General features: G+C 40.8%; 1 protein-coding gene across 1 annotated transcript; it reads left to right on the top strand.

Moving 5' to 3' along the window:
* On the top strand, nucleotides 1-14,889 carry LOC139174347 (zinc finger protein Rlf-like). The gene is given in 10 exon segments (XM_070764644.1): nucleotides 1-8; nucleotides 2,254-2,446; nucleotides 5,167-5,321; nucleotides 6,169-6,238; nucleotides 7,310-7,442; nucleotides 8,467-8,669; nucleotides 9,610-9,746; nucleotides 10,576-10,717; nucleotides 12,127-13,641; nucleotides 13,644-14,889. Coding segments are annotated over 10 exon segments (3,714 nt in total). The 3' UTR covers nucleotides 14,802-14,889.
* The last annotated feature ends 1,153 nt before the right edge of the window (nucleotides 14,890-16,042 follow it).

The raw sequence follows: 16,042 nt of genomic DNA, 5'->3' as shown, positions 1-16,042 counted from the left end.
ATGTACTGGTAGAAAGAAAATGAAGGCAAAAGCTCTGTTGACAATAGTATTTTTTTAAAAACCCTGAAATTATGATATGTAGTGTTAACCTTACCTGATATTTGAGCACATTTTAGAATTGACAGGTTTCATGTTTCCAGGCTCAAAAATTCACAGGGATGGTAACTAGCCATGAAATACTGTAGTCATGAAATATGACAGATCTAGACAACATATTGAAGACATCACAATGACAACAAAGAAGTGTATTGTTAAGATCATGGCTTTGCCAATTGTAACAGATGACTGGACAATAGAAAGGCTGAACTCAGAAAAGGAGATATCTTTGAATTGTCCCAAAAGTGCTTTTTCAAAAGGCAACTGGACTTCCTTGGTTTTTCCTTCAAAATGTTTTGCTTCTCGTCCAGGAAGCTTCTTCAGTTCTGATTGAATGTTGGGTAATGGAAGGATTTATATTCCTTGTAGTCATTATCCTTGCCTTTTGAAAAAGCACATTTGGGACAACCATGACCTGGATGATTGGAAATCTCTTTTGAACTGTGGCACCAGAGACAACAGTTGAGAGTACAGTGGTATCTCTACTAAAGAACTTAATTCTTTCCATGACCAGGTTCTTAAGTAGAAAAGTTTGTAGAAGTTTGTAGTAGAAAAGAAGCACTTTTTCCCATAGGAATCAATGTAAACACAAATAATGCTTGCAAACCCATTAGGAAAGAAATAAAAGCTCAGAATTTGGGTGGGAGGAGGAGGAGGAGGAAGAAGAGAAGGACAGTCCCTGCCCAGAGTGAAGGCTCAGGTTTATTCCCTCTCCAAGCAGCCAGAGAAAGGAAAACGCTTTGTTTGCTCTGGACTGCCAAAGCCTCCTTAAGCACCACCGAAAGGCTCCTCTCGCAGCCCAGAAAAGACCGAGATGGCTGGGATTAAAGGGGGAATGGCAGGAAACTGCCCGGGCCTTCGTGCCGCTCTCAAATTTCCTGGGAAATTTTTCTGGGCTCAGATTCTTAAAAAAATGGTTCTTAAGAAGAGGCCAAAAAATTTGAACATCCAGTTCTTATCTAGAAAAGTTCTTAAGGAGAGGCGCTCTTAAGTAGGGGTACCACTGTATCTTTGATTCAAGAAAATTCATTCAAAAAGAAATGAGATAAAATCAGACTGGTTTGGGATGCAGGAATAATAAAGCTAAATCTGAAATATTTGGCCATATAAGAGGAAGGCAAAAGTTATTGGAGTAGATCTTAATGTGTGGGAAAATCAAAGGCAATCCACAAATAAATCCAAAGAGAACAAGTTGACTTGATGCTATGACTGATGACACCATTAGAAGTTTATAAGATCTCAAAGAAGCATTTCCAGATATAAAATTCTGCTGATCAGTTAACTCATGAAGAATCAGAAGCAACTGAACAAGGCTATTTTAGAGCTACTCAATTTTTCAGATTAAAGTCTAAAGCTAGTTTTCAAGTGACATTAGAGGCAAGGATTAGGTGGCTTGGTTTTACACTTCACTAAGCTAGTGTGTGCCTAATCTTGATTTTTTTTTAAAGAAACCACAATTGACTGGATTCATACAACACATTAAGCACAAACCCTGATTTATAAGCCACAGTGCCCACATTCACATAACAGCTAAAACCAAAATTCACATTATAATTTAGCATGACATGTGAATCAGGTTTATGGCATTCTCCTGTAACATAAAGACTTTATAACTGCTGATTTTATGGGTATATTTGTGTAGTGTACTTTTCTTAGCACAATACAGAAGTCATCTTGCCATTGCTTTTCTGTGCAAATAACACTGGTCAACACACACACAAAAAAATCATCGGCAAAAGTAATATGCCTGTTTTATGGAGTTTGATGTGCTGATTTTAAAAATGTGCTTCGTTTTGCTCTATCTGACATAGAAGCATTTTTGTTATTACGTTATTTCTAATATGTAGATTACTGTTTTCTTAATGTCAGTATTATTATTATTATTATTATTATTATTATTATTATTATTATTATTTATTAGATTTGTATGCCGCCCCTGCAGACTCGGGGCGGCTCACAAGCCCAAGTCTATCTTTTTAAAAAAAATCCACCCAGTTGGGTCTCAAAATCCCAGGATTTTGGTAGGTTGAAACCCTTACGTTTCAAGTCTGCAATGAACTTAATATACTTAGTTCTCATTTAATGAAGGTTTGAACTGTCCGCGTGGATCGATTCCCGGGGAGCGCAAGGTTCTCCTGCTTTCAACCGTCTTCTCAGTAGCAGTGTCGGGAATAGGGAGGAAGGTCGTGTAGTACGACCTCTCCCGCCTTCTCACGCAGGAGACCCTGTTTTGAGATTCAAAACGGTCGACCGATTTTGTTTCGACGATCTCCGGAGGGTGTTAGCCACTGAGCCCACCTACTCGGACTACCCTTCTGGATGGATCCCGAGGCAAGTAACGGAACAGCCCGTAAGGTCCCTCGACCGAGTCGGGCTCTACCCGCTCTGAATGCGTCTGAGCCGAAAGAGAGTAACTAAGCGGATCTTCTAGACCAGTGTTTCTCAACCTTGGCAACTTGGAGATATTTGGACTTCACCTCCCAGAAACCCCCAGCCAGCTGGCTGGGGGTTTCTGGGAGGTGAAGTCCAAATATCTCTCAAGTTGCCAAGGTTGGGAAACACTGGTCTAGACCCCTCAATCTAGTGACGCTACCCCTCTGGATGGATCTGCAGGAGGAAGGCAACCAAGCGGACTGTATAGGTCCCCCGACTTAGTCAGGCTGCCCCTCTGGATGGGTCTGAGCTGCAGGAGGAAGGCAACCAAGTGGACGGTATAGGTCCCCCGACTTAGTCAGGCTGCCCCTCTGGATGGGTCTGAGCTGCAGGAGGAAGGCAACCAAGTGGACGGTATAGGTCCCCCGACTTAGTCAGGCTGCCCCTCTGGATGGGTCTGAGCTGCAGGAGGAAGGCAACCAAGTGGACGGTATAGGTCCCCCGACTTAGTCAGGCTGCCCCTCTGGATGGGTCTGAGCTGCAGGAGGAAGGCAACCAAGTGGACGGTATAGGTCCCCCGACTTAGTCAGGCTGCCCCTCTGGATGGGTCTGAGCTGCAGGAGGAAGGCAACCAAGCGGACTGTATAGGTCCCCCGACTTAGTCAGGCTGCCCCTCTGGATGGGTCTGAGCTGCAGGAGGAAGGCAACCAAGCGGACGGTATAGGTCCCCCGACTTAGTCAGGCTGCCCCTCTGGATGGGTCTGAGCTGAAAGAGAGTAACCGAGCGGGAGGCAGAGCCAAGGGGAGGACGCGCCGGCCAGCAAAGCTTTCCTGCGCCGGGACCACAGAGGGGAGAAGGGAGCGGACAGTCCAGGGGGCTGGGAGGGGCGGAGCCGCCAGCCCGATGTCCGTTCGTGGGCGGGGGTGGGGGAGTGGCGCAGATGCTGAAAGGCAAGCGGCTTAACACCGAGATTCTTGCCGACCGTTGTGGGGTGGGAGGGGGAGGCGCCGATTCCGAACACTGTCCGTCCGTGGGGCGAAGGGGGGGGTTGCAGGGCAGGCACAGGCAGCCCCAGGAGAGAAAGAGGGAGGGAGAGAAAGGGAGGGAGAGAAAAAGGGAATGAAGGAGGGACAGAAAGAAAGAGTGACAGATAGAAAGGATAGAAAGAAAGAGGGAGAGAAAAGAAAGAGAGAAAGGGAGGGAAAGAGGGAATGAAGGAGGGACAGAAAGAAAGAGTGACAGATAGAAAGGATAGAGAGAAAGAGGGGGGAGAGAAAGGGAGGGAGAGAAAGAGGGAATGAAGGAGGGACAGAAAGTGACAGATAGAAAGGATAGAAAGAAAGAGGGAGGGAGGGAGAGAAAAGAAAGAGAGAAAGGGAGGGAAAGAGGGAATGAAGGAGGGACAGAAAGAAAGAGTGACAGATAGAAAGGATAGAGAGAAAGGGGGAGAGGAAAGAAAGAGAGAAAGGGAGGGAAAGAGGGATTGAAGGAGGGAAAGAAAGAAAGAAAGAGTGATAGAAAGGATAGAGAGAAAGAGGTAGGGAGAGAAAAGAAAGAGAGAAAGGGAGGGAAAGAAGGATTGAAGGAGGGAAAGAAAGAAAGAGTGACAGATAGAAAGGATAGAGAGAAAGAGGGAGGGAAAGAAAAGAAAGAGAGAAAGGGAGGGAGAGAATAATAATGAAATCTGAGATCAATAATATATTTGTCAATATTTTGGAAATTAATCTTTGTATGGTATTCCTCTGGACAGTATAATATTTTTTATAATAGTATGAAGCTGAAAATGTCAACAATTTATGTATACAAAAATGTAAAAAATGTTACTTTGTTGCTGAATAATTTCAAAGTCAGTGCCTACTTACCTTGGATTATTTGACCTTCTATGTCAGTGTTTCCCAACCTTGGCAACTTGAAGATATTTGGACTTCAACTCCCAGAATTCCCCAGCCAGCGAACACTGGCTGAGGAATTCTGGGACTTGAAGTCCAAATATCATCAGGTTGCCAAGGTTGGGAAACACTGGTCTACATAAACTCAAGGCCCGGAGTATCCAAGCGACCCAACTTTTGCGTTCACACAATATACCCAACGCCCACCCAACTGGACATGAAAGAAAGAGGGAATGAAGGAGGGAGAGAAAGAAAGAGTGAGAGATAGAAAGGATAGAGAGAAAGAGGGAGGGAATGAAAGGATAGAGAGAAAGGGAGGGAGAGAAAGAAAAAAATGACTAAGTCAGGGTCTAACTCTGCTGCTTAATTTTGTTACTAAAACAGGACACTGTTACATTTCAGACTATACTTGTACAGATGTTGTTAAAATTGATGTGGCTTTCTGGAATTATACTTTATTCTCTGCTATTTAAAAGAAAATACAAAAGCACTGGGCCTCTTCAGATCAAACATTAATTTTAAAAAGCTGCTTCATTTTGTTAAGTCGTCTAAAACAATAATAAAGCAGTCTTTAAGAAATAAGTAATAATTTGAACATTCCACAGACATTTATAGTTTCAGCAGTCTGATTAGCACAAAAAAGTAAAAATTCTGCCTCTCCCTCCAAGCAATTTCCTTCCTTGCAGCCTCAATCAACGGAGGGTTGAGAAGCGTGTTGCTATTGAATCCAGTATTGCTTGGCAGCCCAGAATTTTCAAATGTCCAGCTGATAACCAATTTTTGTTCCTGATCTGTTTTTGTTTTTAGGCACTGTTACAACATGTGGGGAATCAGGAGACTTCGGAGGAAGTTTTGCCTTTTTCGGAATTACATCGAGTGGCCATTCAGAGTTTTGCCAATGCCCGGCCTTTCTTGAATACAAATTGTGAAGATGTTCTTGTGGTACTTGGCCAGCTAGCATTGTACGTTGGGTTCCAGGCATTTTGTTTTAATGGAAATTTTGTTCTGTGATAAAATCTTTTCTTCTCTTCTAATATATATACACCTGTGGCCTATTTTATATTCAGACAGTCTAGCACCATCCAACTATTCTGGCCCCAACGAGGTGTCTGTTGTAGGAATTGTAGTCCAAACAGGGGTCTCCAACCTTGGCAACTTTAAGACTTGTGGACTTCAACTCCCTGGCTGAGGAATTCTGGCAATTGAAGTCCACAAGTCTTAAAGTTGCTAAGGTTGGAGACCCCAGTTCAAAACATATGAAAGATACCAAGTTACATATCTTACGTAGAATTTAAAAAAACAACAACAACTTTGGATGGTATCCATGAGATCCTAAGAACTATAGGAAGGAAGAATTGTGGAAAGGAGGGGTTTTTGTTTAAAAAAAAGAACCCTACATTGATGCTAATATATAAAAATGGTTTAAAAATCTTGATTCTCCCCCCCCCCCATGTCTGTGTATTATTAGCAGTTATGTTGTTATGCTGAAACCTCAAATCAATGGCGTTCAACATCATGAACTTTTCATGCAAGAGGCCAGATTTCCACAGTGATTTACAATGTGCAATTCCATGTTTTTACACAAATGTAGAGGTTGTGAAACGCCATCCTTTAGTATTAAACTGGCATTTGTGAATAAAGAACATGCCTTCCCACAATTATGGGAAGGCATATTCTTTATTCACAAATTATTAAAACAAAATTTATTTGGGCTAAATAAAAAGTCCTTGAACTTTTACCTTGCTTGTATATCTTTTTCAACAATAACAGTTGCCACTTCCTGTCTTTTTAACAACTTGCTTATTTCAGGAGCTGTTTTGAACAAATGCTTTCTGTAGCTGAAGATGAATCACTTTTTAGATTATGTCAGTCCATACAGGTAAGTATATTGACTGTTTTATCTGCAAAAAACATTGTTTCAACATCTGTCATTCATAATCAATGAGTCTTATGTCTGTGTGTGATTATTTGAAAGATATCAAGGCCTGGTTGGGATATTTGGGTGAAACCACAACTCGTTTAATCCTCATTAACTGAACCAACCAGGGTATAATTCCCAAAGCTATGAACTGTAGTTTAGAGAACACAAGTCACCAACCTGTGGTCCGTGGACTACTGGTGATCCACGAGAAAATTTAGGTAGTTTGTGAAAAAATCTTGGCCCATGGGCCAGATATGGCCGAACAATTAATCCAGTCCAGGAAGAGGAAAGGAAAGGAAGAAGAAAGGGAAGGGACTACAGCTAAAGTTGTGGAATATAGGAATGATTTTCCCAACATCAGCAAGCCACCGTCAAATAAGCTTCAATTATTTTGTAATAATTATACTATCTTTAATAATTTTGTTACAATTAAACAACCTTTAAAGATTTTGTCATGATTAAATAAGCATTTATGATTTTGTTAGTTAAATAGGTGCATTTCATATTAAAATGGAAGTTCTCTGATCATTATTTTGCAAATATATTTATCTTTTTTTAAAAAACATATTAGTGGTCTGCAGGACTTAAAATTATGAATTTGGTGGTCCCTGAGGTCCAAAAAGTTGGGGACCCCTGGTTTAGAAAGTAAACTGGACACATCTCCTGCTAAAAGCAAAAACAGACTACCGGTACATTAAGTTAAGGAAAACGTGAATCCAACCTAAGCATAGAAACTTTATGTTTATTAATTCATAGATGAAACCCAAGGACACATTTTTGTTCCGTAATATTAATTCACTCCTTTCCTGCAATATCCTCTGTCTTTGGTTCAGTTGATCAAAGAAGTAGAAGGGTGGGTGGTTATGGATTTGAAGAGAGGAATGTGAAAACTTTCCAAAACATACAGATCAGCATTGTAAAAATGCTTGTAATGTGTTTGTATATTAACATTCAAATTGAGATGTCATAAACAGCAATGATTCCAAGTTAAGCATAACAATTTCAAAGGCTTTTTTCCTCCCCTTGCAGGACTCCCATCGGACTTTACTTGAGTTTCTAGATAATAGCTTTGAAATTCTAGCTGATATCTCAAGACAAGGCATATGGAAGAATCCAGTCCTTGTAAAGATCCTTTCCCATCAGTCGGTAGAAGCCGAAGAAGGTAAGCTGTTCAGCTGTGCTTTTGAGCATTCATGTTACTTTGCTTCCTCTCCAGTGTAAACCAAATCTGTCTTTTCACAGTGGATTTTGTTTTATTTTGCTTCTGAGGAGCCAACCAAGAAGATAGACGTTGAAAAACTGCTATGTGTAATAAGCACAGTGGCTCTCAACCTTTTCTTCATCATGGACCCCCAAGACTTAATTCAAGATTTAAATCATAACACTTCTACAAGCCTTTGCAAATCCCGTATATAATGACATTGTGGGCCCCTCCAAGGGTCTATGGAGCAAAGATGGAGAACTACTGTCATAACAAACTTGAAATAATAATTGAGCTGTCATTTTAAGTCTCCTAACTTACACTTATTCACCATTTTTATTTAGATTGGCACCTTCCTCTATTGTAGTAAAAGAAGCCCCCCCCCTTTAAAAAAAAGTTATTTTCATCTTTCGAAAGCATTTTTTAAAAGTCTGCAAAATATTAGATATTAGTTCTTGAGAAACTATAATATTATGATTGTTTTTCTCTTTATGGTTTATTGCAAATTCGCCACTGCTTTTATTTATTTACTTTTCAAATCTCTATTTAAAATCAGTTATATTGAAAACAGATAATCCACACTGTCTTGCCTTAGACCAGGGAACCCCAAACTTGGCAACTTTAAGACTTGTGGACTATGCTGGCTGGAGAATTCTGGGAGTTGAAGTCCATAAGTCTTAGTTGCCAAAACTAACAGATAAAATGCAGTCTTCTGCATCAAAAGATGTATGAGCAATCTTGTAGAAGAGATTTGGTGGATCATACAGTCTCAGTCCAGTGCCACAAATATTTGTCTAGTAGGAGCAAAAAAGGGCAAATCATTTTCCTAGTGAATTTCCTAATAAACTGAAAGTAATGTGTGAGGCATTCAGGAATTCTTAGAGAGTAGTTGCTGTCAAGATCTTTCCCTTGAACATCTAAGCTTTCATAATAAAGTAGTATTTAACATTAGTACTTAATAACATTTTATTGCCTTTTTTTCTAGTGAATCAATTGATTCAACATGAAGGCGTGTCATTTCTGCAAATGAGAATAAGACATTTGATGAAGACACAACGCCTTTCTCAGGCTGCTTTCTTATCTCGGTTATGTACGGAATCTACAGAAATTGCCGACATCTCCCCTTTTCTTCAGTCCTACATCACATGCTTGTGTTTAATGCCTCTAAATGAAGAGTCCATCATAGAGGTAAATGGCCTTTCACTATATAGCTTGTTACTCTTAAGACAACTGATATTAATTTTAGTATCCAAACTGTGATGTGATCAAATTTGGAAAGGTATCAGAAGATTGGCTCCCATCTCAGCAGGGTGTGAACCCTCTTTCTACTCTGAAGAAGGTTTGAGGAAACAGGTGGTTCCATTGTGTGAGTTAGCCCTGTGCTATTTCTCTTTGTCCTTATCAGAAATAAAAATAAATGTACCTTCTTGTTTGGTGTCAGAAGCCTCACCTTTTGCAGCTACTGCATGTAGGAATCCACATTCAATTATTATTATTATTGTGATTAACTATCATGGACTTTAAACAGGTTACCAAATTAACTCCCAGTATTAGAACAGAATGCAGAGGTTCTGGGTGGGTGGGTAGCTTACCTTTGTGAGAAGCCCACCGTGGGGTCTTCAAACATCGGAAGAAAATAATGGGCCTCAAACATAATTGCTATGTATTATTTATTTATTTATTTATTTATTTATTTATCGGATTTGTACTAGCACAATTTGGTTGAGAATGGTTGTGCAAAAATGAAATTCTATTTGCAATCTGCTATGTGCTTGCACAATTATGATATATGGCCAAATGAAAAAAGGTATAAAAACAGTGGATGAGTCCCAAATCTGGGCCATTGATTGTAGCTGCTCCTTGCTGGACCTAGCCATTGTCCCTGGACTTCATTGCAATGAGTTATTGATGTAAGTTGTATCTTTAATAACGGCTTTCCCTTCATGATCTAAATTGCTCTTGTAATAAATCTCTGAATCTCAAAGCAAGACGTGTTATTTGTGGTTTATCTGTGTTTACTTTTTTGTCGGGGAAATATTTTTATCACACCTTGTTTAGCAAGAAAGGAGGTTTTGTCTTAAACTACGGTACTTACCTTGTAATCCCCTCCCCCTCTTTTTTCAAAAAGATTTCAAAAGTGGACGGCGAAGAGGTCCTAGAGATGATCAGTAATTTAGAAGCCGAAGGACAAGTCGGCATTGCTTTCGCTCTCTGCACAATATATTTCACTCTCCAACTTCACACGGAAAACGTGTCTTGCTCTTGGTAAGTGGCCTGTCCAAGAATTGGCTTTCAGATTTTCCCATTGTAACCAAAACAGCGTTTAAAAGTTTCTAATTCAACAGCTGACAAAAATACACTAGGGTGCATTCTGGTCTGTTGATGGAAGGCATTAAAATAAAAGAGAAACCAAATATTTAAAAATGTTAAAGTCTGCTATATTTGCTGCTATATTTCAATAAGTAATAGTGTGTTGATAACAAAAGCCATGTCCTACTTCACATGGTAAAATTAACTGAATGCAACAGGTGTGCAGGTCTTTTTCTTGCAATTTACTACACCTGCATCATTAAAATTCAAGAACAATTTTCCAGGTTGTTTTAAGTATAAATAAAAAGCAGATGAAGTGTGTTAAATCCTTGTTAGTTGTATCATTTGGGTTTTTTAAATTAAATACAAAAGAGACTGTATGTTTTGGGTCCCTAAGGGACATTATTACCTGGACTCTGCATCCTTGGATATTCAGTTTATTTTAAAGTAATCTGTGGGTCCCATTAAAAGAAGGTGAAATTGACTTAGATGATAAAATTGACTCAGATGTTTCCTTAGATCAGGGATCCTCAAACTTGCCAATTTTAAGACTTGTGGATTTCAACTCCCAGAATTCTCCAGGAGTTAAAGTCCAAAACACTTAAAATTGCCATGTTTGAAGACCTCTACCCTAGATCCTATTTTCCAGGCTTGACACTACATAAATACGTTGGGCTATATTCGCTCATGTTTTGGCTGGGTTTGACTGGCAATTGTGGAAGTTGTGTGAATTGTCTTACATTCCCTCTAATTCCTTTTTTTCTACCCTAAACTTCTTTTTCAGGGAACTTACATTATTCTGGAGCAAATTACAACTAAGTATTGAACCATCATTAGATTTATTTATAGAGAGATGTCGACAATTTGGCATCATTGCCAGAACATTGCCACACTTGTTGTTCCTCATAAAAGTCCTACAATCTGAAGTACGTATCTATTTCCGGTCTACTAACATCTGCTGTTTGATTTTGTGGAGGGTGAAAGTGTATCATATAATGGAGACTGTGTGTAAGGATTATTAAATATATATATATAAATAACTTGGAGGTGCATTTTTGCCTTGACTTCAGAAGGCAAGGTAATTGATTGCACTTTAGTATGGATAGATTCCATAGACTGAAGATTCCATTGACAGTTTGTATACTTACACAACTCATATTTTTGCCACTAAAAATTATAGCTTGCTGCCTTCTAGCTTGCACATCTTTCTTTCTATTCTCGCTCAACCTGTGAGACTAAAGCTTTCTTTACTCTCGCTAGCTGAGGTTCCTTCTGCTTCAGGCTGCCTTTTAGAGAGTTCTTGCCAGTGGAATTGCCTATCTTTCAAGGCCTCTTTATCCCAGTTTGCAAACATTTGCACTCTGTTTATGTTGCTCTTCTGCTGATTTTTCACAGTAGTTTCTGTCTGAGTAGATAAGAGAAATAATTCAACAGTGTAAAAGCCTGGAGCTGAAACAGGAAGTGATAAGGAATTGCACAGCAATAGAGAGAGACTTCTTGTTTTGCATCAGAAGATAATCTAGAAATAGACGTCTGGCTACTAACATCTCTGGCCAGTTTCAAACTTACAGCTGAGTCCTCTACAAATTTAAGTGCCCACATTATTATTATTATTATTATTATTATTATTATTATTATTATTATTTATTTATTTATTAAATTTGTATGCCGCCCCTCTCCGTAGACTCCTATAAAACACCATTTATTAAGCTAAAGATATATATTTTCAAACCCCTCTTTATTCAGTTTGGGAGATGGTACAGTAAGAATGGTGTTATTGTTGGATATTGGATGTTGCAGTTTGGAGGGGGGGGGGGAAACAGATTAGCCTTCTCCAACTTGTTACCCTCCAAAAGTACAGTGGTTCCTCTACTTACGAACTTAATTCATTCCGCGGCCAGATTCTTAAGTAGAAAAGTTTGTAAGAAGAAGTAGTTTTTCCCATAGGAATCAATGTAAAAGCAAATAATGGTTGCGATCGGGGAAACCACAGGGAGGGTAGAAGCTCTATTTCCTCCCAGGAGATTCCTAGAGAGGCCCCACAGAGGGGTCTCCACGCCTTTTCCAGTCCTGTTTCCTCCGAGGAGATTCCCAGAGAGGCCACACAGAGGCTTCTCCCTGCCTTTTCCGGTTACAGTTTTGGAGACTCAAGTTTGTAAGTGGAAAATGGTTCTTGAGAAGAGGCAAAAAAGTCTTGAACACCCGGTTCTTCTCTAGAAAAGTTCATAAGTAGAGGCATTCGTAGGTAGAGGTACCACTGTATTGAGAGAAAATTCAGAGAAAAACAAGTCATTGATTTGTCTGTGTTTCCTTTTCTTTCTTTTCATTTTCTCAGGCCGAAGATGCCGGCATTGGTGTGGGCATTTTTCTCTGTGTCAGAGCTCTGCAGCTCCAGTCCAATGAATATAACGATATGAAGACCTACATTTGCAAAACTATTGCATATTTGCTGCCAGAAGACCTTGAGGTCAGAAGGGCCTGCCAGCTCACCGAATACTTACTGCAGCCAAGTGAAGAAGGATACAGTCAACTAGAAGCATTGCATATTCAACCAGATCAGCAATTCGGTGAACAAAATGCACCCATTCCAAACTCACTCCGTTGTGAGCTTCTGTTAGCTCTGAAGGCGTATTGGCCCTTCGATCCAGAATTTTGGGACTGGAAAACCTTGAGGCGGCACTGCCTCAAATTGTTGGGGGAAGAAGTTTCCGAGTCAGAGGACGACCTGAGCATTAATGAGGTGTTGTCACTCAACGAAACTGAGCTCCTAGATAGTCTTCCCAGTGACTTTGAAGAAAGCAGGGAAGAGAATAATTTTGATAATGTTTCTCAGGACGGAGTCGCCGGCCCTTTGAATTTGGAAGCGTTAGAAAAAAAAGAATCTCCTGATCAGCAGGAAAATCTTAGTTTGCCTTCTGGATCTACCGAGACAGAACAAGTACTGGTCGTGAAACAAGAGCCCCTTTCTGGTGGAGAAGAGGATGGCCAAAACAACGGCAGCTTTAAAAATCACGCTTTATTACTGGCCAGTGAGAATTCGACAACCTCGGTGACTGATGCCATGGATTGCGGCCAGAGCATTTCAGAGGCTGTGCTACATCAGGAGAAAGCCTGTCTTCCCTCCAGTTTGGAAGAGCGCGACTCTAACACGGCTGTCTACTTCGATGGGAAAAAGTTCACCTGTGGTTTTGAAGGCTGCAGATCAAGATGCAAACATTCAAAGAGGGTACAGAAGCTTCTACGAAGGATCCATCCCTACCATTTCATACCAAGAAGGAAAAATAAAGATATCCGTCAGCTGGAAAGCCCCATGGAAGAGATGAACTCGGACTCTCAGGATATTGGAGATTGTAACCATTTCTGCAGCAGCGGAAACTGTTTGATGGAAGAGCTTTGTCCTTTTTCCCCAGAAAGCTCATTTCATTCCGAAATGTCAATTGTCGAAGACAGCATGTCAGAGCTTCTCCTGGGCTTGAAGTTTACCAACTCTGAAGACGAATCTACCTCTGACCACTTCTCCAAAGAACAGAGAAGCAAGCATAAACTTGGCAACATATCAGTTGCCCAGAACCTTTTTGCAGGTGAAAGCTTTGAGGATATGAATGTATGTGCTGAGGATGTGCTGAACAGCACAGAAGATTCAATGTCAATTTTCAACATTAGCTTGGACGGAGAACTCGAGCACAAAATGAAGCGCCACGGGGCCTTGCGGGGAGCCAAAAGGAAGGGGGGAGACCTTGACGACGAAGAGGGGCTCAAGGGCTTAAAGTATCCGCGCCTCAGTCCACCTGATAGAAGCCTGAAGAGGAGGCCAGTCAGAGGATTACGTGAAAGGTGGAGCATCCGAAATAAAGGAAAACATATGCCTTCAGAACGAGGGTGGAAGCCCTGAAGATCTGCAGAAACAACTGCAATCAGACACAGTACCCTTGTATCGTGCGGCGATGTCCCTCCGTGGTCAAGCTGGAAAGCAGCATTGTGAGGCACTATAAGCGCACCCATCAGATGACGAGTGCTTACATTGAGCAGCAGTACGGCAAGCTTGTCCTGTGTGTCGACTGCGGCACAACACTGAATGACCTCTGCATGGAAGCCAGTTCAGAGCGGGACAGTGACTCTGACCTGGACGTCGCAGGACCCCCTGCAGATGAGCACAAAAGTGAGAGCCATCTTCCGAACTCCGGTTGCAACGAGGAGGGCAGCCAACTGGGTCAGCATGCTGAAGGGGAGGACTCCGCGGAGGCAGCTGTCCCTGTGGATTCAGGCACTTTAAAACAGACCGATCCTTCCAAAGTCAACTCTTCAGAAGATTGTAACCAAGTGGCTTCACCTCAGCAGCCCGAGGCAGAGAATGTCCTGAGAAATCATGGACAAGAGAACACCTCTGACTCTGCGGAATCGAACCTGCCGTTACCTAGAGAAGAAGATGCTGCTGGCGGGCAGTCCACCTCAGAGGAGGCGACCAAAAACCTTCCGTTTCCTGCTCCAAAAGAGAAAGTCCAGAAGCCCTTTGATCTAAAGTCTTTCAAGCCCATGGGCTTTGAATCTTCATTTTTAAAATTCATTCAGGAAAGCCAAGAACGAGAAGAGGAGGAGGAGGAAGAAAACGACAACGCTGACCTCCTTGAGAATGAGAGGAAGCCAGTTGGACCCGATGGAGTCGACTGTGTGGTCAAGTCCAAAAATTCCAAATGGGATGTGTCACAGGGCAGGGGCCTGTATGCGAGTGTCCCCCCTGCGGCCATGTCCAAGAAAAACGATGGCGCCAAAGCTGATGGGCAGCTGAGAGGAATGCAGCCCCTCTCATCCACGGAGTCTCCTTCCCTCCCTTCTGTGGAGAACCTGAGGACCATTTTGGACGACACATTGACAGGCTGGGCACAACAAGCCTTGAAACAACTCCATTACATGCGGCCAGTGGTCGTTCTTGAAAGATCTAAAGTTTCCCCCTCCCTGGTTGATGTTATCCCAACGAAAGAACCTGATGACCTTTCTGAGGGAAGTTCATAAATAGTTGTGTTTATTTTTTGAAAAAAAGAAAAAAAAAGAAGAGTTGGGGAAATGTTAAATCTGGTTCTGTGCACATGTTGAGGTTAGATTAGACTGTTCAGTTCCATGAATATATGACATCTGTCTACAGTATTGGCTAATGCAGCTCCCCGACCAAATTGAGAGAGAGAGAGAGAGAACTGATATTTTGGTGCTAATTAACAGAATATCAAAGGAGGGGGGAATCTTTTTAAAATTTCTAAATATGTTAGTATCTATTTGAAATGTTGTGGATAGCAAATATCCCTGTTAAAGTGTACATTAGTTAAATATGAGTTTTCAAGATGTATTCTCCAAAAAACTTTTAAGCAATTTTTAATTTATGGTTTATAGTTGCCTTTAAAAACATCCTTGCCTTAACTTATATCCTTGTTTTTATTAACTTCTCAAAATAAATGCACCGTTGGTGCTCTTTAAACTTTGTGATTTTCTTGTAGATGTTATATTTCCAAAATGGGCAACCTCATCAGTCCTACTGTCTCCAGTTAATTGCTTGAGATAAAGTTCCACCATATTAAATGATATCCATTAAATTATAATATTTTTTTTTACTGATGATCAAGCCTGTTGGAATGCTTTTTGGTTCTTTTTATATTTTGCACCTATTTTGGAAGTACTGCATTTAGAAAGTAGCAGAAAGTTAACTATGCTACTACATCAGGTAACATTCTGAAGCAACTAAATAGTATTTAGTTGAAGCACAGGGCAGCCCAGATTTTAAAACAAGAAACTGGGGCTAAGGAAGGGAAGGGTCAACCTTCTCAGTGGAGGGATTGCTGAAGCAATGTTGAAGATCACCAATAAAAGAACATGTTACTCCTGGCAACCCTTTCTGCTGGTTGGCAGCTGAAATCTCAGTAAATTCTTCCTAATATCTAACTTGAATCTACACTGCTCAAAAAATAAAGGGAACACTTAAACAACACAATATAACTCAAACTTTTGTGAAATCAAACTGTCCACTTAGGAAGCATCAATGATTGACAATCAATTTCACATGCTGTTGTGCACATTCACCTTTGTACAGAACAAAATATTCAATGAGAATATTTCATTCAGATCTAGGATGTATTATTTGAGTGTTCCCTTTATTTTTTTGAGCAGTATATTTAATTGTAGCTATAATTGACCAGTCCTGTCCCCACTTTGAAAGGCAGCCACAAACAAGACTGATCTTCTGTAGCAAAATAGGGACAGTTCCT

The sequence above is a fragment of the Erythrolamprus reginae genome, chromosome 11, assembly GCF_031021105.1.
Source record: "Erythrolamprus reginae isolate rEryReg1 chromosome 11, rEryReg1.hap1, whole genome shotgun sequence".
Taxonomy (NCBI): domain Eukaryota; kingdom Metazoa; phylum Chordata; class Lepidosauria; order Squamata; family Dipsadidae; genus Erythrolamprus; species Erythrolamprus reginae.
Note: the sequence above shows the minus strand (reverse complement) of the source record. Positions and strands in the feature narration are given on the sequence as shown.